The 23,099-nt window shown below is 39.2% G+C and overlaps 1 protein-coding gene across 4 annotated transcripts in view; it reads left to right on the forward strand.

The window, feature by feature from the left end:
- Positions 1–3,399, forward strand: part of MAP3K21 (mitogen-activated protein kinase kinase kinase 21) — a 42,696-nt gene extending 39,297 nt beyond the window's left edge. For 3 of the 4 annotated variants that reach the window (XM_085055486.1, XM_085055484.1, XM_085055485.1), the window contains one exon: positions 188–3,399. In XM_085055486.1, the coding sequence (XP_084911612.1) occupies positions 188–612 (425 nt within the window). In that variant the 3' untranslated portion in view covers positions 613–3,399. The remainder of the gene's footprint in view (positions 1–187) is intronic. The other variant, XM_085055487.1, reaches the window with a different exon arrangement.
- The last annotated feature ends 19,700 nt before the right edge of the window (positions 3,400–23,099 follow it).

Below are 23,099 nucleotides of genomic sequence, written 5' to 3' on the forward strand. Positions count from 1 at the left end.
AAACACATTACTTGAGCACTACTGGTCTTGCATTAGGAGATTCCCCACAATGCACAAGCCTCTTAATTCTGATGGAAGAAAAGCCACTAGTGTTTATGGCAACCTGGTTTTACAAATGACAAAGAATTCAAGAAGTCACATCATTTAAATCGGCTTTTTTTTTTTGTTTGGTTGTTCTTTCCCCTAGCAAATGGAGTTGCTTCAACCAGTGATGTTTCTAGACTCCCAGCCCTGTCAGTTCCTGAAACTCTGTCCTCTCCATCTTTTCAACGAAGAAGCAATCACAGTGGTGTTTCAAATGGAAAGCAAAGCGCTGTCAATACTATCTCAAGACCTCGACCTTCTTCTCTAAGAAGTAAAATTGATGCATGGCAGATTATCCCACGTATTATTAAACCAAACTCTAAAGACTCTGAATGTTCAGAGGGCAGTGTAGATCGAGATGTTAACTTCTTGGCAGATACTGAGGAAAGAACTAACTGCCACATGCCCTCATTACTTGATATTGATGTGGAAGGTCAAAACAGAGACTGTACTGTGCCTTTATGTAGAATGAAGAGCAAAACTTGTCGGCCATCTATATATGAACTGGAGAGAGAGTTTCTGTCATGAGTGCCTTTCATTTTAAAAATGTTTGCTTCATAAAGGGGAACAAATATAAAATTATTGTCCATCTAATGCTTTGTGCTGCTGTTTTCTTATGTACCGTGACAAGTAGTACCAAAATTATTAAAATGGGCAGCTAATTAAGTGTAGTAGGTGCCTTTTTCAAATATTCCTTGGAATCCCAGCTAGTAACTCTGAAAGCACAATGCTGCAAAATAGCATTCGAGGTGAACTTCGTAAGTATATTTTGAATTACTAAAGTAATATGCCTACCTCCCTCTGCAGTGTCACAGAAGTTCTCTTTAGGCTTGAGAGGTTTTGCTAGAAATTTAACTTTCACACATTGAAAAAATGAATGACTTATGAAACAAGATTTTGTTCCGTCAAGAAGAGTTTCACCTAAGAAGTGCTGGTCTGCAGCTTGTTTTTGTGGCCTGAAAATTCAGGGAGAGGGACGAGGGGTTTGATGTGCTGTTACTGTTCACTCCTCATTAAGGAGGTGGTTACTTGCTGGAATTTGATACTGAAATTAGTTAAGAGCCAGCAGCTGAATTTGCAGTTTTTGCCCTTGGTTATTGGGAGAACTTTCAACTGCGCGCATTAGTTTCTCCAGAGAGTTACGCTGCTTGTATAAACATTTCGGTTTCAGCCACCATATCGATTTGAGTGGGTAAACTTCAGTATTGTGATTGGAGTAAAGGTATTTGACATACTTTGTAATGTGAAACAACATTCCTTGTAGGTAAGGATACACTGGAACGTAAATATTTGTACTCTTAACCTTTTGAAGACTACAGTGTTTGCACTGAAAGCAATATTCTTGGGTTTGAATTTTTTGTTTGTGGTGGAGGGGTTTGCCCCCCCTTCATGTTTTTTAAACTCTGCTGCACCTTGTATTGAAGAAAGTTGGTGGGTTTTAAGGGTAATTGGTTTTAAGTGAGCCAGTGGTGCATTTTATTGCACTTAATTTTGAAACTGCTATAATTTAATACAAAATCTTTCAGTATAATCTCTGTAGCTTTTCTTCCTAAGGTACAACTGAGTGCCTGCTTACTCGTATTTAGAAATCAAAGGACAGAAACAGATGTGCTTGACTGGTTTTCAGTGATAGAAAGTTTCCAGAAAATTCCTAGTCGTTAATGGTGGGGGGAGGAACATTTAGCTTTGATAACACTGGTAGTTTAATTTTTTACAGTACCAGTAAGTGAATGATTAAATAAAACCAAATGTACAGTGTACTTTCCCCAATTAAAGCATTTTTAGAATTAAAGGAACATCCCTCATTTTCTAGTATTTGAAGTCTTAATTTTGCAGATCATTTGACATTTAAATAGTTTTCATAAATAAAATTAGATAATGTTAGATTAAAAATACAGTGTTCCCATCAGAATACTGTTTTGTTAAGGACTGTGTTTTATGTGTTTTCTTCTTTACTCTGGGGTCTGGGAGTTAAGTTGTCAAACAGAACACAGAGTTGCTCAAAACCAAGGGATTAAAAAAGAAAGTTTCTGTTCTAAGACTGGTATGCAAGTGTCTACCTTGAAGATGGCATACAATTATACAAATGAAGTCTTAATCACACAGAGCAGAACACAGAAAATGCAACTTCCCAGCTCTCAAAGTGAAAATAGAGAAAGATTTCCTTAAAGTATTAGTTTACCGTAAGTAAAGACAGAACCACTAGTTGCCTGTAAATCTAAATGCTTACATAGCAGATTAAGTTACTACATTTTCTTCAAGCCTGTTTCTGTTGCAGTATTCTTAGTTTTTTGTCAACGTGATTCAAGTCGCATACTGTTCTTTGTCCTTTGTTTAAACTTTTATTTCATCAGAACACTTCAATAGATTGTCTATTCCAGTTTTGATACAGAATGTTGTCATAAAATAAAGTCATGAATCAAATTTTTAAGTATAGATTGATAACAAATTTACCTTCAAGGCTTAATTAGAATTAATTATGTATATTTCCACTCCATCTTGATCAATTATTCCTCTGTAATACTGAGAGAAAAGGAGCTGATTGTATTACATGTTCCTGAAGAAAGTATCTATTTGGCTTTCTACAGGAAAATCTCAGGTGCTGAAGTATTTTGACTTGTAAACTTCTGTTAAGTTCTGTTCTGTATTTTTAAGGTTTATATAATTTCAGGTGTTGAATTTTGCACCCTATGTTTTGTAATCAATAGTATCAGCAGAAAAAGCTCTTTGAGCTATATGTTTTTTACTTATTAGTGGCTTATCTCTCTTGCAATTAAACAAAGATTTCTATTCCTGTTAAATGGATAATTTCCCACAAGATTGGGACGTATGATATGGCCAGCCTGGTGCATTCTAAGTAATTTAGGAGTTTGTGTTCCATCTCTTATTCTGAGACAGTTTAGGTAAGCCATCTCAATTATTTCTCTGATATGATGCAGTGTTTTTAAGCTATAGTTTGTAGTGCTTTATAATTGTTTTTATAGTTTAAAATTATAGGCCAGTCTTCACTGTAATTAAAAAGAAAAAAAATTATTTCAATCATGGTTTCACTCTATAATTTACTTGTCACCAGAGAAATTTTCTGTAAAGATCTAGAAATCTGGTATGCATTAAGTGACCTGTCTTCTTTAAAAGGATATTTATTTCAATGTAGGTTGATAGCCTGACCAAATAATAATTTATGTTGATTGTTTTAGCATAAAACTGAAGGTGCTTACACTACAAAGATTAAGATAAACACTTGATATGCTGTTTTACAAAAACTGATGATTTAAATGTTTTTATTTAAAAAATAAATGTTTTGTAGCTACTGTATTGGAAAGTGACCTGAATTTTCTTGGAAAATATATTTTAATGCTTTCTTAGCATGTACAATGGAGTTCTCTGGTGGAAAACCAGGAGACTATGGCCAGCCTGTTCTCAGAGGATTATAATGTAATTGTTACTCGAAGACTAATTATCCAGTACAGTAACATGAACATTCCTGGAATATCTTGCACTTGATGTGGGCAGAAATATATGGCATAAGCTTGTTCTTTCTCTTTCATGTGGCCCTTATATGTCTTTTGATGCTTTTTACAATATTGGCTGGGTATCTTAGAGGAGTTAGAGCAGTGGATGTAAATAAACTCAGTGTCTGATTCAGCACCAAAAATACAGGTAAGCAATAACATTCTTCTGTTGTGGGGTTTTTGTTGGGAGGGTCCATTGATTATTTGGGGGATTTGGTACTTTGAAGCATTTGGTTTGTTTTGTGGGGGTTTTTTTAGGCAAATGGAGCCAGTATTTTCCTCATAATATTTTTAATACCTTCTTTTGTGAACATCCCTCTTCCTTGATCACATCAAGGGTGCATTAGCCCATTTTTCAGTTAGGAAGAGGAAGTATCCATTTGCACAGTGACAACAGGCAAGATACAGTGAAATACAAATTGAATTATAGTGAATTATGTATTGAGTTGATAAGGTTGCAAACCCAATCTTATAAAGACATGCCTACACTGAGCTTACAGTGGGACAGTCTGCATAACAAATATTTACATGGGCTCTGAGGGTCAGTATGGAGCCCAGATTATAAGTCAAGCTGCAGAGGCAGTTTATTTTATACAGAGTTATCATGGTAATACTAAAGTCTGCATATAAGTGTGTAGTAATAAAAAAGATCGCATTGTCACCAGCCACTTTCTTTTTTAATATAATTAGTCAGATCACTGTGGTGTATGTGCTATGAGAGCTAAGGAGACTCTGTTATCTAATACAATTTTGATGCAGTTGTTGGTGCTTAAAATTGCAGTATTAGGTCTTCTAAATTAGGACCAGAGTCCTTGCAGTTCCAGTGCAGTGGATTTTTCCTGAAGAAACCAAATACGGGTCAGTTATCCCAGTGTTAGAAATCCAGCATGCTTGATATAGATAGTCTGATAAAATTGTTTCTTTAACCAAGAGAAGTGTTTCTTGATCTAATAAACTGGAAATAAAATACAGAGCTATGCAGGTAGTATGGTTTTTACTTTCTATTTCACAGAATCACAGGGTAATTTAGGTTGGAAGAAACCTCTGGAGATGATACAGTCTAAGGCCCTCTGATAGAGCAGGCTGCACAAGACCATGCCCATTGAAGTTCTGGGTATCTCCACAGATGGAGACTCCACAGCTTCTCTGGGCAATCTGTTGGAGTGTTTGACCAGCCTCACAGTAAAACCATTAGCTCATGTTTAGGTCAAATTTCCTGTTTGTGGGGGTTTTTTTAGTTGTTTTCTTGTTTTTCTTGATGATTGTTTTTGTTGTTTGTTGTTTACTTTTTGTTCTGCTTTTTTTGTTTGTGCCCATTGCACTGGATTTTTTGTACCAAGTCCATGTTTTTCTTGTATTGGGGAGCCCCAGAACTGGACCCAGCACTCCAGGTGTGGCCTCACAAGTGCTGGGTAGGATTACCTCCATCCATCTGCTGGCACCATAACTAGTGCAGAGAACTATTGTCTGTCTTTGCTGTAAGGACACATTGCTGGCTTCTGTTCAGCTTCTTGTCCATCAGAATTCTCAGGTCATTTTCTGCAAAGCTGGTTCCCAGATGGTTGGCCCCCAGTGTGTACTGGTGTGTGGGCTTGTTCCTGCCCAAATGCATTTCTGCTTCATGAGATTCCTCTAAGCCAAATTTTCCAGCCTGTCCAGGTCTCTCTGAATGGCAGCACAACTATCTGGTGCATCAGCCACTCCTGCTATTGTAGATTGTCTGCAAAAGTGCTGAGAATACACCCTGTCCCAACATCCAGGTTGTTAATGGAGGTGTTAAACCGTATCAGCTCTTGTATCAACCCCTGGGGTACTCCACCGGTGACATTTAAGCAAGTTATAGTTAAAACCATCTCATATTTTATTCATTCAATCTAAAATATTTTTCCTAAATTATTTTGGTAATTGCAATTCTTCAATTGCTTTTTTCTCCTCTGCTTCAGAATTAAAGACATAATGACCATTCTCAGATCTAGGCTTTAGTGAATTCTTCAGTAGTTGAGATTTGGCATCAGGATGGCCTGAGTTCATTGCTACTTAATGTAACAGCTTGTATCAGTTCAAAATGTTTGCAGTTTGCTTTAAAAGCAAAGTGATCAATTCACCCCAACTAGGCAACCAAACTAGTCAAATTTCAGTCAGGTGTTACTTCTTCGAGGGATCATTAATATGAAGTCTCATGCTCTGCAACGCTGCTAAAGAGACGTTTAAAAACACCTGTGTTACATCTGAGGACATCAGTCTCCCCTCCCACCACACAAAGCATGCAGTTACAGAGTCTGACAACTTGAATCTCTTTCAGCTGCTGAAGACATCGAGTACTCAGATCTCTGAAGGTGAGGCACAGCTGTGAACTCCTCAGCAGAACACTGTCAGTGCTTCTCCAAGGAAAGGTGCCCAGGGCAGCTGTGCCTACTGTAGCTGCTGAATTCTTCCCATGCCAGAGAATTTGCCCATGTGCTGTTGTCTTCCTGCTGAGTTCAGATAAACCTAGATAAAATTTTTGATGCAGCAGTAGTCACCATGAGCAGTCTAGTCATCTGAAGGCTTGCCAGTCCTTATGAAAGCAGGTGGAAGTCTGTAAATTTGAGGCAAAGGAAAAAATAAACAATGGGATTGTTCATTCCCTTCACTGTTTTGCAAATCACGTGAATAACTCACAGATTTCTAAACTCCCTTTTATGACAGAGGGAATTAGGCAATAATATTTTACAAAGCATTTTTACTCTCTGCTGTCTTCCAGACCAAAAGTGATGTTTGTTCCTTGTGCTAGATGCCACTTATTCTGCCTGATAAATGCTGTCAATAGTTGGAAGGATGTAAAATTTTATTTCCAAGCCTGATAAAGGTAGTTGTGCTAAGAAGCAAGTGAATCAAACATAGGTGTATTTGCCAGTAGTCTAGGCAAGCCAAAGATACGTACTAGACATATATTGTCCAATCACTTGAGTTGTATTGAGCACATGGCTCCTGGGAGTGCTGGAGAGTCTCTTCCTGGATACTTCCAGGGACAAGGTATTCACCCAAAGGGGATTCACTTCTTTTTCAGAAGTGGCCTGCATGGGGTCATAAGCCTTTTTGACTCTGTCATTAAGGAAACATGCATCTCCTTCAGTGCATGTGCCACCTGAAATGTTCAAGGCAGAAGTAACAGTCATTCTGTCACTCTGTAATGCTCATCAAAATACTGATTTTTCTCACTGTAGAACCCCTGAAGTTATTGGCATTGGTAGCTCCACTCTTGATAGCCAAAATTCTCATCACCAAGGCCTTGATTCCTTCTTATTTGTGATGCGGCTGCCAGACGGCTGACTTTGGAGCTAAGATACCAACAACCCTAGTTTACCCACAAGAAATACTTGTTAGACAGATCCTTGTGGGCAAGGGAGTAGCCTTATTTATTCATTGTACCTCAGTCAACTTTAGCCCACCAAAAGTATATCTTTTAGGTGCTTTTTCAGGTTTGGGTGGTTTTTGCTGTGGTGGTTCTTTGGTTAAGCAAATTCTTTTGGTTTATAGAAAGAGGCTATTAAGGAGAAAACCTGTATTGTCATTATCTATAGCTAGAAGAACAGGTACTATCTAAAGCATATTAAGAGTGTCATAGTATGGAATCATCACTCTAGATCACTTTACAAGTTTTGGGAAACTCTACAGAATAAATATGTATATTCCTTCAGGCATACAGAGCCACCATGAGGTGCTGTTTCCACAGCTTATGTTTATGGGAGAACAGTATGTTTAGAAGGAAAGTGTGCCTATTACCAATTTTTATTTTTGAACAGGGTTCTAAATCACTTCCAGAAAGTGAGGGGTACTCATTGTGTTGGCATATTATGTGGTTGTAGGTACTAAAAGCAAAGATATATATTCTTAGAGCTGTAAATACACTCCTAGAACAGTTTACCCCCTTTACCCTAAAACCTTTTAACACTTTCAGGGTTTGCAAGGAAGAAAAATAGCAGTTCTCCCTCCTAGTTGTGTGTCAGACAAGTAGAGGATACTGCTGGAGGTAGTTCCATGATAAAAGTATAGTATGACTATACATACAGTGCATGCTTTCAAAAAGAGAAAATTACCTCAGATTTTGTGTGTAATGATTGTAGTGCTTGTTTTGAGACTTAATTTTTGTGATATCTGATGAATTTTTTTGAATACCTGTGGAAGTCAGAATAGAATGAGGCTGGGTTACAGTTGAAAAGAAGCCTAAGTAGAAAAGTTTTGTCCTCTTCCTTGTCTATGTAGTCAAATTTAAGTTTCTGTTGCTGTTTGTTTTTAAATTTTCTGATTTTTTTTTTTGTAAGTCATACCTTTGATCCAAAGTTTCTAACTAGTTTTTCCCTTTTATTTTTCAACCTATACTCAAGTCCTTCATGTACTGAAGTCTAGTTTTGTCAGTTTGGGGAAGGGAGGTTGAGGAGTGCTCCCTTTTCAAATAAGTTCACAGAGATTTTTTTCAAAACCTGTAGTTCTTGTATTTTGGACTACTGAGCAAGCATATGAATCTCTAAAAAGTACGGCAACATTTCCATCAGTTCCCCATATTTAATAAGCCTTGGCTTTATGGTTTATATTTTGGTCATGATACTTCTCATAAACTATACTAATTGAGTTATAGTCTTGTTTGCTGTATTAAGACTTTCAGCTCTTCTTCATCTTTAGTGTGGTTTTATACAACTATTTAAGGTTAGTTTAATTCACTCTTCTCTCTCATTGCTTTATTGTTACCATATTTATCAGTAAATGCATCTCTCCTCATTTTAGGCCAATGTCTAGGTTGCCTTATTTTCCTGTGTGCCTTTCTCAGCTGCCCCATTCAATCCTTATATAAAATCATCCTTAGTAGGTTAAGACATCAAAATGCTGCATCAAATCTTTGTCTAATAACTTGTCTAGGTAGGCTTGTCCCAAGAGGTGTCCAATATCAAAGAGTTAAAAACACTATACCTAAGTGTTATCAGTTCAGTGACCTCTCCCATGCCACTTTCAACAATAATTAACAGCGCTGTTTCAAAGAAGATTTTTAAAAGTATGCACATGTAATTGCATTGAATTGATGCAGCCAGTTCACATTTGAGGTTATAAAATTCAAGTACTTTAGGAGTTCTGCAAATTGTTTAAAAGGCCAGTTAGATGTTAATTTCTGAAAACTTTTGCGTACATTTGAACTAAATGCTTTCTTTTTACTTTGTGATATGTTTTAATATTTTGTCTAGAAAATGCAGCATTGAACAGCATCTTCTAAATGGCTGTATTTTTCTGCTGTTTTCAGTGCAATGAGTTGATCAGGAAAGTTGTAACTGCAGGCAGTACAAACTGGAGATCACACCCTGGCTCCAGGGCAAGTTTGGCTTTTGATCTTGGGTGAGTCACTACCAATTTCTTTTTGCTTACATTGTAGTGCTTGTCTGTAAGATGAGCCCAAGGACTTCATCCTTTTTTGTAAGGGACTTTCAGAGCTCCGATCAAAGGCACCATGTTTCAGCGGTAAACAACAGCTGCAGCAGTAAATGCCTTGACTTCACACACAAAGGGGAGCTCTAACTCAGCCTGGGAACTGAATACACCACAGCTGTACATACTTTTCTTTCACATCACAGGTTTCTTGCAAGTTAAAGTTTAACTTTGGTAAGGAGCAATTCCAGTCACAACTGGTTGCAATGATTTAGCTAGTAACTGCCACATTAGGGAAACGAGTACACAAAGTTTAGTGTTTGGTTTTGGTTGGTTTGGTTGGGTTTCTTTTCAAGATTCTCATGATTGGTCAAAGCGATTAGTTTAGGATTGATTTACTGGTTCATACAACACATTTTGTTACATTGTTCTCTTCCACCCTAAATTCATTAGGATACTCGGTATTTTCCTTTGTCTGAATGAAAGAATCCTATTTCAACCACTGCTGATTAATACTACTCTTACAAAGTTGTATTGGTTGGTTGCTCCCCATTTATGAGTGGGCAGCAAATATGCAAATATTCCCTAAAGAAGAACGATGTTACAGCTTATTGCCTCAAATGTCAGGATAAGTTTGTCTTTTTCACTGAAGCATTATCTCTTGGAACGGCTCCATCTTTAGCTCGGAGAAGGGATTTAATGAATTAATGTGAAGTATAAGGATGAGGGAGGAGAAGTGTTACTCCATCATCTAGATTTAGGCTATGCAGAAATAAGTCCTGGCTGTGAGCTGGAAGAGTGAGCTCTGAATGGGTCTCTGGAGGCTCACTCAATGGTACAGAAAGCCCTGGCTCATAACTGAGCTGCAGAAGTCGAATGCCTAAAGTTGTACCATAAATCTCATCTCCCTAAAGTACAGATCCTGCAGTAGTACATTGTGGTGGGAGAGACAATCTGTTACTGCCAGCATTCAGCACCACAGTATCTGTGTGCTTTAAGGGTAAGGCAATAAGCTTGAAAGAATGCATGGTTGAAAGCCTCCAGCATCAAATTGCAGAGGGAAGCAGTTGATGGAAGAACTGCGCAGTAGAGCTATGTTGTGCCAAGTTTCGATTCTTTAAACGAGCCAAAATGAAGTTCGCTGCCCTTAAAGTTAACCACCTACATGACCTGAGGAGGTATTTTCTATGAAGTCTCTACTGATTAATAGTCCCTCTTTTGTTTACCTTTACTTTTTTGATCGTGCAGCCTTCCGTGCTACTGTGGCTGTAACCTGCCTGCCGTGGTTGTACACAAGTGGTAGGGCAGTCACAGCCAGTGCCTTTTGTGTCATTGATACATTGTTTGTATTTAGAAGCAGAGAGGGTTGGGAGTTTTCAATTATACTTTTGACAAAAGAAAAGCAAAACTGTCAAAGCCAAAAATTTTTGTCCAAGTATGTGTTTGATAATCAGTTTATCCTTGGTTCATCTCTGATAGCCAGATAATTTCCCATCACTGAGAAATTATAAGCCTCTTTATTAAGGAAGGAGTGTCTTAAAGGGACACCTTGTATTACTTGAGTTTCATGTATCTTCTTGGATTTTTTACATTAAAAGTGATTTTCCTATTTTTGGAGTATTCTGAAGTGAAGTTCATCATACAAAAGCTTGAAATGGATAGGTGGCAAAAGCTCTTGAGTCTTTTCACCTGGGACAGGGTAATTCCAAGGAGCAATCTACTTCAAGAGAATATACTTATGGTACAATGGTGAAAAACAAATTCTTAACCTCACCTTTTTCTTAAGGCTAGAAACACAGCACTCAAATCACAGCCAGACTTCAACATACTTGTACTTCTCTAGTGGTTACAGAAAAAGGTACTTCTTCTTTCTCTAAATTACTGTAGAGGGTTGATAACTGAGCCACTGTATTGCAGGGTATAACCAATTGCATTTCACCAACAACTGCTGTTGTTCCTCTGTGCCCTCAGCCTTGTACATTTGTTGTAGGATTTTAAACAATGTTATAAATGCCTTCTGGAAGGAGTCCTGGAAGCCTAAGATTTTCTGTATTTAATGATGTTTCAGTTGCACACTCCCTTGGTATGCCAGACATACTCATTTTGATGGACAAGGATGCTGCTTTTCGTAAGATCTACTGTAATCAACTTTCAGATGTAATTTGAGCCATGTGCTGAGTGGATGAAAAATAGTAAGTGAAATGTGATACCTTATAGACCCATGAACTTAAAACCAGCTACTAACAGACATGAAGTTTGCCCACTGGCACTTCATGCAATAGATTAACTTGCTGGGAGACTAAAGAGGAAATCAAGATGAATCTACTCTACTTTGTGAGCCTTGGAGACTCTCCAAACTCTGACAACTGCAGTTGCTGGGATGTGGAAATGCCGTGGTTTTGCTGTGGGGAAAAAAACAACAGTCATCTTTTGGTACCCAAGGCAACAAACAGAAGCAATTTCTGCCTCCTCTCCCCCCTGCCACATACCAACAGTGAGTATAGCAACAGAATTTGCTTTCTATTCAAGTACAAATAAATATTCAATACCTGTTCACCCCTGCTGATTAAAAGGAAAATTGAACTTTAACCTATTCAGTTATCAAACCCAGTTAGACTCCTTATTCCTCCAGTAAGCATGGAATGTGCCCAATGCCAAATTCCTCTGCTGCTCATAGTGTTGAAGTTGGGAACGGCAACATCAGCTGAGGAAAAAGGTTGTCTTTGCACTTAGAAAAGTAAGGATTGTAGAACACTGAGCCTTATGCTCCAGTTAATTAACTGGAGCATTGAATGGTCAGGTAGAAATCCTGACAAGAAAGTAATCTATTCAGAATTGTGTGCAATGATGTAGCAAAACCACAAGCAGATAAAGAAAATCAGTGTTCTTTCACCCAGCATGATTAATACACATGATGATGAGTATGCAGCAATGCAGCAGAATTATTAATTAACTCATACTCACAAGTGGCATAATTAAGGAAGAATTGCATTACAAACATAAGAGAACTAATTGACTCTAAAACATTTTTCATTTGTTTAAAGCACACAGAGGTAGCTGTCAATATGGTATCATAGGACTACCTGGTGGGGAGAATTACATTTCAGCTTCCTTCACTGCACTCACAGCTGTCTGAACTAGTGAGTTTGTGGTTTCAGGGGAGGTTGTAGGATGGCCATAGAAGAGAAAGTCTGCAGCATTAATTCAAGGTCTCTTCCCTGGAATTATACAGCCTAGGGAGGTATTGGAAACAAATTGGCTGGGCAAGAAATGAAGGTTGACTGGATGGAGTTCCATATGAGGAGGTGAAGCCCTAACAATCCAGAGCAGAAGCTGGAAGGCCACCTGCTGACTGTGCAGAAAAGGATGGCTCTGGAGGGCAGTGCAGCCTCAAAGGACCTGGGGGCTGACTCTGGAGCAGAGGGAAGTAGGGGTCACACAGGAGCCTGGGTGAAGGGTCCAGCCTCTTTCCCTGGATCATGACTAAGGAGAACTGTGTTGTGTCAGCATGCTGGATGTAATACCACCACCCTTGTTTTTGAATAGGATGTCTAAGGCTCCAGGAAGGAGGAGAGGCCCAATTTTTCTAATTATTTTATTCCCTTTTTAAGCTTTGTTAAAGTGCCTCTGTACAAATAATTCTCTTGAGAAGTTCACTAAAGTGTAAGATACCAGACCTAAATGCATGTTGCATAAGTGCCTCTGGGAATGAATTACTGGAAGTTCTTGTTTAGAATATCTTTAAGCGCCATCTAAAGAAATTAAAGATTTTTTCCAAAGTAAAAAAATTGATAAAAGAAGAATAAAAAATGCTACAAATGTAACCTTGCAGCTCTAAAAAGGTTTTTACCTTTGAGTGGCTTTTCTAGCTACATAAAAATCTCTAGTTTCCTTGAAGCTTCAGTCCTGTGCTTGAGCTCGTATTTGTCTATGAGACAAATAATTAAGGTTAAAAGCTTGGCAGTTTTGGTAGAGTTATATACATGTAAAAGAAGTTGAATCCTGAGGAGTGATCTAAACCATTTACTCTAATAGCCTTCCATGTCTCTTGTCAAAGCTAATTGAGAGAATTTTCCTTGCAGCATCTGGCTGTTTTGTTTTAGTCTGTCAGTTTGCTTGGGAAGTCCTGTCTCTTCTTTGAAGGAAAGCACGGGGGGAGAGACTGGACGACAAAAGGACTAGCAGAAACTGTAGATTCCTTTCTCAAATGTTAAGTCAAAATAATTTCAAAATGAAAAAAAAATAAAAAGAAAAAGCCAAACCAAAATGAAAAACATCTACTGGGACAGGTACCCATCAAAATTATGAGCTTAATAGCTTACACTTACTATTTCTCATCCTAACAGGCTTGGCCCACTCAAATCCATTTCTATGGGCAAAAGGTGCAAGTACCTGCAAGTAGCATAACTTCATGGCAAAAAAAAATTTAAAAAATGTTTTTTGACAACGCTGCAGATTATTTCCCTCTATTTTAAAAACACTTGTGATATTGTAGGTTGCTTGTACTTCTAAAAGATCAGCAACAGCCAGTCCTGGTATGGAAAAGGAGAGAAAGCAAGGAATTGAAGTCCATTGCTGGAGTGCTGCTTGATGTCTGGAGGAGCTTAACACTGAGAGAGGTTAGGCTTGGGTTCAAATTTTTGATCTCGTGCCAATGCAGAAGCGAAGCTCAAGAGAATGACGGTGAGTTAATTTTCTTTTGGGTAAGAAGTCCGAGGTTGTTTGGGGAGCCGAGCGGCTCCGGAGCTGTGGCCACCAGATGTCAGCAGTGCTCGCCGGCCGAGGGCACCGAGGGACTCAGCCTGGCCGGGAAACCTGTCAGCGTGTGGGGGGCTTGGTGGGCATCGACAGGTGGGCAGGGAGCGGATGAAAACCAGGGCATTGCACGGAATAAAAGCAACATAGTATGGTTTTGACACTTGTTCTCTGGTAAGGCTCTGCCACGTGCTTTAGAAACTCTTATATCTCTTTCCCAATCCTTCCCCAGGACGTTCACCAATTAAAAGCATGATTTCCTGTGTGCTCCTGATCATCCGGAATTGTACAGGATTATAAAGCATTCATGCAGTTTGCTGTTGCTGGTTTTTACCATTGCTGTGTGTGTGGGTAATGATGGTAACTGGTACAGCAAGGGCAGAGAGCAAGAGTCAAAGCTTAAGCAGAGAATTCTGTGGTATAGGAGGGTCTCCTAAGGAGCAGAGCTCTAATCTTGGGCAAATTCCTTTAGCCTTAGGTCCAGAAATAAAGAATTACTTGAGGAGATACCATGAGATGTAATTATCTCCGTTTTTCAACTAGCTTCCCTTTAATTGAAAGAGAAGCAGTATCAGGCTTGAGAGTCATAAAGGGCTTTTAAACATGGATGGGAATATTAAATCAAAAGTATTTTTATTTGAAGTATCAAACAGAGAGAATAAAATGACAGAATTATTCTCTTTCATAAATTTCATCATTCTCATAAATTTCTTTTAGTGAAAGATTTTCTCTTTAATCAAGGAGAAAGATGTCATTTTGCTGAAGCCTCCACAAGAGATATGGCTTTACTTCAACTTCTTTTATATGACCTTGTGTGCAAGGCTCAAGGACGAGATTTAAATACAGCATACAAGAGAGAAGAAACTTAGCAAGAGTCTGTTTGAGGAAAGTGCTCAGACCGTTTTTTCCTTTCTTTCAATGCCTTCACCTAGCCAGCTGGTTTGGACCAGGTTTGTCTTCTAATATTTAGCTTCTCTTGAAGCAACAATTGCTGTTCTTTACTTCTTTTTCACTCTAGCAACAGAAAATTATCCAGTGTTACTATTGTGTTGCAAAACTTATTCATCAATGTGGACTGCTTATCAGTCCTTGCTGTACCTTGCAGTTACCCTGTATGTCTTGGCTTTTCTCAAAGGGACATTTTCCCCCTCTTTTGATTCTTGTTGCTTTTCAGTCCTTTTCTAAGTCTTTCAGATTTGCTTCATTTTGTGGAGATATTTAAAAAATGGATTCTTCTGTGTCCTCATTTCTAGGGGGAAGACAGCACAGGTACTTCTGCTAGACCATGATCCTAGCCTGTCTTACATTTTTTTCTAATGCTGAAATTTCCCACGGGTTGACAGAGAAAGCAGAGTACTGGCCAGTGCAGCAGACCACATGATTTAACCTTTGTGTTTTGCCTACCACTGTGACCTTCATGTGTTTTTAGAAGCAGGTCAGTGTGTAGTGCCTCTGGCAGCACTTTTCTCTCACCCTTAAATAGCAAGCCAGCAGTTAGAGAAAGCCATGGTGATTTGAATTGATAATATGGCCTCGGTATATAATTCCATAGCCACCTGAGAAAATAAGCTTTCATTACTTTCTGTAACTATCTCATCTTTTATTGTTGCTTCTGTAAATCCATTCTATGCCGTTTCTCATGAGTTTATTTCCATACACAGACATTGCATGCCTTGTGTAATTTTTCCTATGGTTCTCAAGAGCAGATTGATCAGGTGCTCTTAGAAGCATGTCTGCCATTAGCAGATAATGTTGCATTTTGTACAGTGCTGACAAGTCATACAGCTACAGCTGGAAAAGGCCAGCTTTCTCAAAGTGTAATTCTTCTCTCCGCAGCAGTATTGTCACTGCCATTTTTTGCCAGAAGTGGTGCCCATTGAATGTGCCTGTGTGTAGCAACTCTGTTTCAGCAAGAACTCAGGGGGCATATGTTGCTCACACCCAAAGTTCATCATTTTCTTGCACATATACTGTGCCTTATGTTGCCTTTTGAGGTGTTTGTAGAAAACTTGCTCTGTCTTTTGGTGTAAAAGCATCATGCAAGGATGACAGCTTCATTTTAAGGCCTTTAAAGCAGGAAGATTCTTTTTTAGGAGGACATTCCAGCTCCTTCTCTCTGTACAAAGACATGGAGATGAGCAGAGGCTTACAAGGTCGATGTGGGTGTTCCTCCAGAGTTCACTGTGCCTGGATGCCTCTGTGTTAGTTGTATTGTTTTCTCCCAGTCTTTCTCCCAGCAATATCATTTAGGTGACTTTCAAGTTATCTCTCAAATTTCAGCTGTTTGTTGAGCCTATTCTGATCTGCTCTTGTCCTCCCAGGATGCTGTCAACAGATATTTTGCCCTGTATTCCTTCAGGAAAGAAGCTGTTTTAGGAAGCTGTGGTACTTTCTTCTAGGGGAAAAAAAAATGTACCAGAAGAGATTTTAACTCACGGAGTATATGTTCCTATGAGGCATAATGGAAGTGCATATTTAAGTCTCCTTATCCAGGGGAATGGGCCAGAATAATTGAAAATTATTTAAAAATATTGAGCTTTAACCATAATGATAAGAATGTCCTGCTTGTGAGATGCAATTGTATTTACCAAATATTTAATGTCCTTAATATTTACATCAATTGCTTACTATTTCTCCCTGCTACAGCTGGTAAATTCAGTTTGTTTTTTAATTCAGTTAATAAATTTTATAAATATATTTGTAGAGTTATTGACAAAGGATATTTCTGGTAGCATGAATTGCGGGGCAGTGGAACACTAAAAATCTACCTGTCACATTAAAGATATCTGAGAATTAATTTTGTGGGTTTTTTTAAGAAGTCCTAACTGTATGCACTATCTAAATCAAATCCAGAACCAAGAGCCCTTAAAAAAATTAAATGATCTGATCCTAGCTCTTTATTCTGAGATTTTACAGTCTTCTTTTAGCTGTGTTTTGTTTCTGTTTTCTCAATTCAAAATCAAATCATTCCCTTAAAAGAAATTGGATCCTTCATGTCCATTCCTAGTTTTTCTGGTTTTGCCTCTAAATTCTATTTTTTTAGAACAGGTGCTTGTCTGGGTGTAATTTACTTCTTGTGATAGAGTTAATTGGGATGTTCCAGCTCTTGCAGACAGGATCTGCTCATAGAAGTCTGCCCTGCCACCTGTGATGCCTCCTGCTGTACAGCATTACAGCATTTGTTGGATGGTCCTCACTGCACGTGCTTCCAAAACGTGAAAAATTATTAATTTCCTTCCATTATTTTCCAGTTGCTGCAGAGTCACTCTCCCATGTCTTCCACACATTTTTATTTCCCAATTCCAAGCAACCAGCTTTGTGAGGTATCTTCTAAAGTTCTTTGCTCTGAGGTAACTCTGTTTTTCAGTTTCCTTTATCACAGGTGCTTCTCATTGAGTGTTTTCATTCTCTGCTAGAGGAGCCAACAGCTTGACAACCTTTCCCATTAAAAAGCCTATCCCTTTAGCCATCTGTTCTCACTGTGAGTCTCTGATATCCAACTAAGGGATCTGTCACATCTGACTTAATTTAGTCACAAATACATAGCAGTAAAACATTAAACCAGCTTTTTCTGTTCCTGGACTTGCAGCAATTCCTTTTCTTCTAGAGGGGAGTATTTCTGAGCCTTGTTTCTGCAGGAGCCATGGTGCTGCTGGCACTGACTCCACAAGGCAGGGATGAGTCACTCCATCTTCCCGGTGAGTCCTGCTCCTCCTGCAGCTTGGCTGGCGAGCAGTGGCTGCTGCTGACAGGGACAAGTCCAGCGTGTCCCCTCCCTGCAGCACCCTGCCTGCAGCCCTCCAGGTCACTTGGGGCTGTCGGTGCTGCTGTGGGAAGCGAGGTGAGAAATCAGACGTGGCCCTTTTGGGCTCGCAGTGTGCAGGTGCTATTCACATTCCCAGTCCTGAGACTTACTGGATTTTTTAAGTGGCTCACTGATGAGTGTAAAAATAATTCTTGTATTGTTTAGTTAAAAGTCAGTGGTGTACAGAATAGTTATGAGTGCAGTGTGTGTGCACCAGAGGAAATAGGTAATAGGTTTTAATAGGTTACAGAGCTGTACAATGGGGAGAATGAGTTCAGCAGCATTTAATTAATTGCATAAGCTGAAGCCCATAAAAAGAAATTCAGCTTGTCTACAAGGCTTCTTTTTAAGTTACAGCACTTTATGTGTTGTAACAGGGAAGTCTGTTAGAAAGCTAATTAAAAATTTATCTGTAACAATATTTTTTGGAAGAGCTTGGAAATATTTGAGGGCTAAGATTATTGAAGATGTGCTGGAAGAAGAAAATCGTTTTAAGGAAGTGATTTCTTTTGGGCATTCCTCAGGGAGTGCTTTGTTGAAATATTGAAGCTCTGTAGTCTGGTTTTCCTGAGCATGGTGTAATAGCTTTACACAGTATCACAGCACAGTCTTAATCTGAGGAATTGAAATGCACAATCAAAAAGTGAAAAATATTTATTGTGTAAATTTTACATGGTTATGCTGATGTAACACTTTGAATTTTTGTTCTCTGAGGACATTTTTCTCCCCACTTCCATCACTACTGATATTCTCTGTGAATACAGTGAGATACACTGAGCTGGAGCTGGCAGAGACACACAGAGGAATAGCAGTGTGTTGATTTCCCTGTTTGCAGAGAAGCACACAGTCCCTGATAAGAACTCTCTGCTGGAGTGAGATAATTAGCTGCAGCAAAGGCGAGGGTTTGATGGAGCACTTCCTGGGGATTTGCAGAATAGTCTGACTCTCCCTGTATCTGATAAAACATTTCTCAAGGAGAGCAAACTGAGGGAAAAGGTTAGTGGATTTTTTTCCTATCAGAAACTTGTCAGTCTCTTTTCTGAGCCTAGCTATTCTTTTGAGCTCCGCAATATCCTGGGAATCACAAGTTATATAAACATGTATCCCTGTTCAATAATTTAAGGCCTGGACTCTGATACCATGTTTTGCCAGTGGGTAAGGTCAGAGACACAGACACCAGCTTAAGGAATAGTGTAATTTACTATAATGTAAAACTGCAAAGAATCACCAAAGGATAAGCTAAGCAATGCACCTAATCATTACTACAAAAGAAATGCCTATAGTGATTAAGAAAGGTACATCACCTGTTACCCTGATACTTTACCATCATCCATGTCCACACGTCAACTGTAGGGGGAAGCTGTCACAGCAGAGGACTGGAGTACCACACCCAGTAGCTGGGAAATCCTGTGGTGCATCCATCTTGCAGGCCACAGGATTCCCCAACTTTGCTGTGCCAGTAGCCCAGCTTTTATACTGTGAAACAAACAAGCTGACATAATTTCTAATTTCATTCTCCTGTTGGCTTTCTCCCAAAACCTGGTCAGGGCTCAAGAGGAACCAAGGGAGTTGTCTTTGATCCTATACCCCCCTAATAACTGGCCTTATCCTGTTTCTAGATACAAAATAGTAAATACATGTTTAGCCAATAAATGAAAACATTTAACACAAAACATTTTGTTAATGAGTGAATATATTTATAACATTTGGTTGAAAGGTTCATCTAGAGGTCAGCTTTGGCTCAGAAACTGTTGTTCAGGCCTTGGTACTTCACACCATCACTAGGTTTTCCATAATTTGGTACACTGATTATGACAAAGCAGTCCTTCCCTTCTTTCCATGGCCACCAGGAAGTTCAGGCCACTCTACAATCCACCTCTACCATTCATTTCCAAAATAAAGAGCTGCAGTGTGCAGATGCTAGAAGGTTCAGAGTAAAATACAGCTGGATAACAGCAATATCCCAGCTTTTTTTTATTTGTCAAGCTATGTGGCCACAGAACCAGGCACTGAAAGACAAACTAGCCACCTCTACCTTCCAGCACTGGGCTGGAGGAGCCACGGTGGGGACTGCCCATGCCATGCAGCAGCTGCACAGCTGCCTTCTCCTGCATCCACATCTGGTGCAGCGTGACAGAGACCTGGAAGGACTGTGAAACTCCAGCTGTGGATATTCAGTGGGCAGTGCAGGGCTGGAGCACCCTTATTGTGGACCTTTGGAGGGCAGCAGGCAGCTAACATGGCATGATGTGGAAAGATGGGCTGTCACCACAGATATGACAGGAGAAAAACTGACACGAAGAAAGAACACTTGTTATCTGAAAAATGCTGTTTGCTTGTCAAATGAACAAAATCAATACTCTAGGGTTTTATTAAGTTTGTTGTTGACAAGAACCTTTGTTCAGATGAAACTGGTACTCCTACTGGCTACTTCACAATAATATTCATGACTACTTCAAAAGCCTGTGTCTTTTGCAGATGCATGGAATCTAAATATTAGTGGTGCATTTTCACAGCAGTGAGTCATTAGATCTTAATGGAATTAATTTGTTTTAAGGACTACTAGGGCTGGCACCTGTCACTGTGATCAACGCTTGGTTGTCATCTCTGGGAAAAATACAGTTTATTCATCTCAGAGCAAGGCAGAAAATTCTAGAATTGGATTTTATTCAGGTGCAAATAAATAAAGCAATCAAATTAATCTCCATGGCTGACAGAAATGTTATAGAGTCCTGTAGCACCTTCTTCTGCCTCCCTTTATCTCTGTGGCTGTCAGCACGATGGAAAACATGTTATTTAAATGAATGTGAGATTTGGATTATCTTTGCAGTGAGTCTACAGCATGTTTATTGCTATCTTCTAAGATATCAATTCTAATTCTATAGATTCTAAGCTGTTGTCCTTTTCCTGTAGAATGATTTCAGACATGGTGCACTTTTACTGACTACCCAACAACTTTAAAGAATCACCACCTTTTACTAACAGGTTTTAAAGGTGAAGATTCCTAAAACAAGTTAGTCTAGCTGTCCTCAATAGACCTCTCTTCTTGATAACAGACCTAGCATTAAACAAACCAAGCCTCTTCTGCCAGAGGCCAGCTGGAGCTCCACAGGGAGAAAGTGAAGGTTAGTAAATGGAATAGGCTGACCAGCTAATGCAAATATGGTCATTAATGTACTGATGTTTTTATTTTGCTGAAATGGGAGTGTTTATTTCTAATGATATAGAGTGTGCCTTCTGCCACCCAAAGCTAATTTAAATGAGGCCAAGAAGCAAAATTAGAATTTTCCCAGCTCAGAGTAAAACTCTAACCTTAGAAAGGGTTCTAAGAAGCAGCAGATATTTCACTGACTTCCATGGTGCATGATGAAAGCTGTGCGTGTTTTCCTATTGAAAAAAACCCCAACCAAATTGGGGTGCATTTTATTTTCTAAACTATTTTATTTTCTAAACCATTTGCTAGTATTATTTCAACGTGGAGAATCAGAAGAGGGTTAAAGGTGTGCCTTTATTTTAAGGAAAGTGATTTTAAGGACTCAGTTGGGCAGAGGTGAGAGGTATTGTTAGAAATAACCACTGTTGCCACTGCCACACACCCCATCTCAGCTAATAAAGGTGACTTTTCCAAAACTCAGATTTTGTCACTAGCTGAAGCTTGAAAGGTTTTGCTGAATATGGCAGAAGCTTATATAAGCATTAGCTGCAGGGGAAGTTTTGGTCCCTGAAACAGGCTGGTGGTTTTCTCCTGTGATTCCAGCCAAGACAAATGGTACAAGAGCACACCTATATAATGCTGTGCAGTTCTTCAGCTGCCAGAAAGGTGATTTTTTTTGTTTGTTTTACTATTGCTATTCTGTGTAAATACAAATGCTTTCTAGCAGATTTCTTCCACTGCACAAAATTTCTTTCTAATCGGTGTGAAAGTTATCTGGCAACAGTAGGGTCCAGCTAAGATGAAGGTGCTGCAAAGTAGTAGTTAATTAGTCTAACTGAAACAAGGTGGGGCTTAAAGACTTGCAGATCTGGTAGTGGTGGGTGGGTTTGACTCAGCTGATGATTATGTTAGTTGAGAGGCAAGGTAGCTGTGCCAGTCTTGCTGGCCTGTGGCTTGGCATGCTTGTCTTGTCTACCCTATAAATCCTTGGGATTGAATGGTGAGAGGTCTCCGGATTTCCTGTGACTTACTGAAGCTGGCAGGGTTTACTGAGCTGTAAAAGTTTTGGTCCATCCAGGACTATCCCATGCATCCCAGGAGGAGGTATGAGGGTATTTGGCAACTCCTGCATTGTTTCCTGTCTGAGGATTTTTGTGACTGTTTTTCTGCTGTTTGTTTTAAGCTGTCAAAGCTTAAATTCAATTCTCTGGATATAAGAGGTTATCAAGGATGTGTGTGTGTGTGTTGATTTGCACACACAGTCCTGTATTTATGCATGCACACAAAGCTGTGTGTCAGTATGTGTAAATACACACAGTGTCCACAGCTTTTTAATCACTTGAAGGTCTTCTGGTACAACACTGCAATGAATGAAAAATACTGTATTTGGCTGTGAGCTATCTACTTACTGGTGAGCACAGGGGGAGATGGTGTGCTCAGTTGAAATGGTAGTGCTTGTATCCTCTTGAGTGGGCTTTGGGAATGTGCCTGGATCAACACGTGCTTCATATTGAACTATGTTCGCTTCAGCTGGGGGCTGCAGAGACAACTCCATTGTCTCTGAGCACAATGGAAAAACATGATAATGCTCTTGTTCCTGTTCATTTCACCTTTCCTAGCTCAGGAGTTTGTGCTAGTGGCAAATGTACAAGTCTTGTCAAAAACATTGTTGTAGACTTAGCCTTTAAATCACGTACGTGCCTGCAAGGTGGGACTGGCAACCATCCAGCCCTTTTGGGGGTCATGTCAACACATTTGTACTTTGCACAGGAGAATGAGTCTCAGTGGGATTGCTTAGGCATTTTTGCAATGAAAATATTGAATTTTAATTACACTAACTAGCATAAAAATGCAATAGATATTCTTTCACTTGAAATTAGAGCTCGACAGAGCTGTCTTCAGTATGCACATCATGCAACTGCTACAGCAGTACCAGTCTTTCTGTGGAGAGGAGAGGGAAAATGAATATTCAACAATTGTTTTAATCAAGCTGATGCTACTGTGGAATCTCTTCGTTCTCTTTGGCTTATTCTTTGAAATGCAAATTTTTAAAAAGCAGAGAAGTCAAGTGATGACAGTCAATATTTTTCTCCAGGGTAGGAGCAGTTTTAGAAAAATAACTTTTTTAACCCCTCCTCTCTTTGTAATATTTTTTTCTGTGGATACTCTGATAATATTCACAGGGGAATGGTGTACAGAAGTGTGCATATGTCTGGAAATAAAGCTAATGAAACAGGATTAAAGTAACACCAGCTATAGAAAGACATCTAAGCTTTCTTCTGTCACCTCTTCTAATGCTTAAAGTTACTCTTCCTCTGAGGATCTCCAACTGGCCACCCAAACACTTCACCTTGTTGTCAGCCTCAATAAGTGCACTCACAGCATTGAGTTTAGT

Source organism: Lichenostomus cassidix, chromosome 3 (assembly GCF_008360975.1).
Source record: "Lichenostomus cassidix isolate B80296 chromosome 3, HeHo_3.0, whole genome shotgun sequence".
NCBI lineage: Eukaryota > Metazoa > Chordata > Aves > Passeriformes > Meliphagidae > Lichenostomus > Lichenostomus cassidix.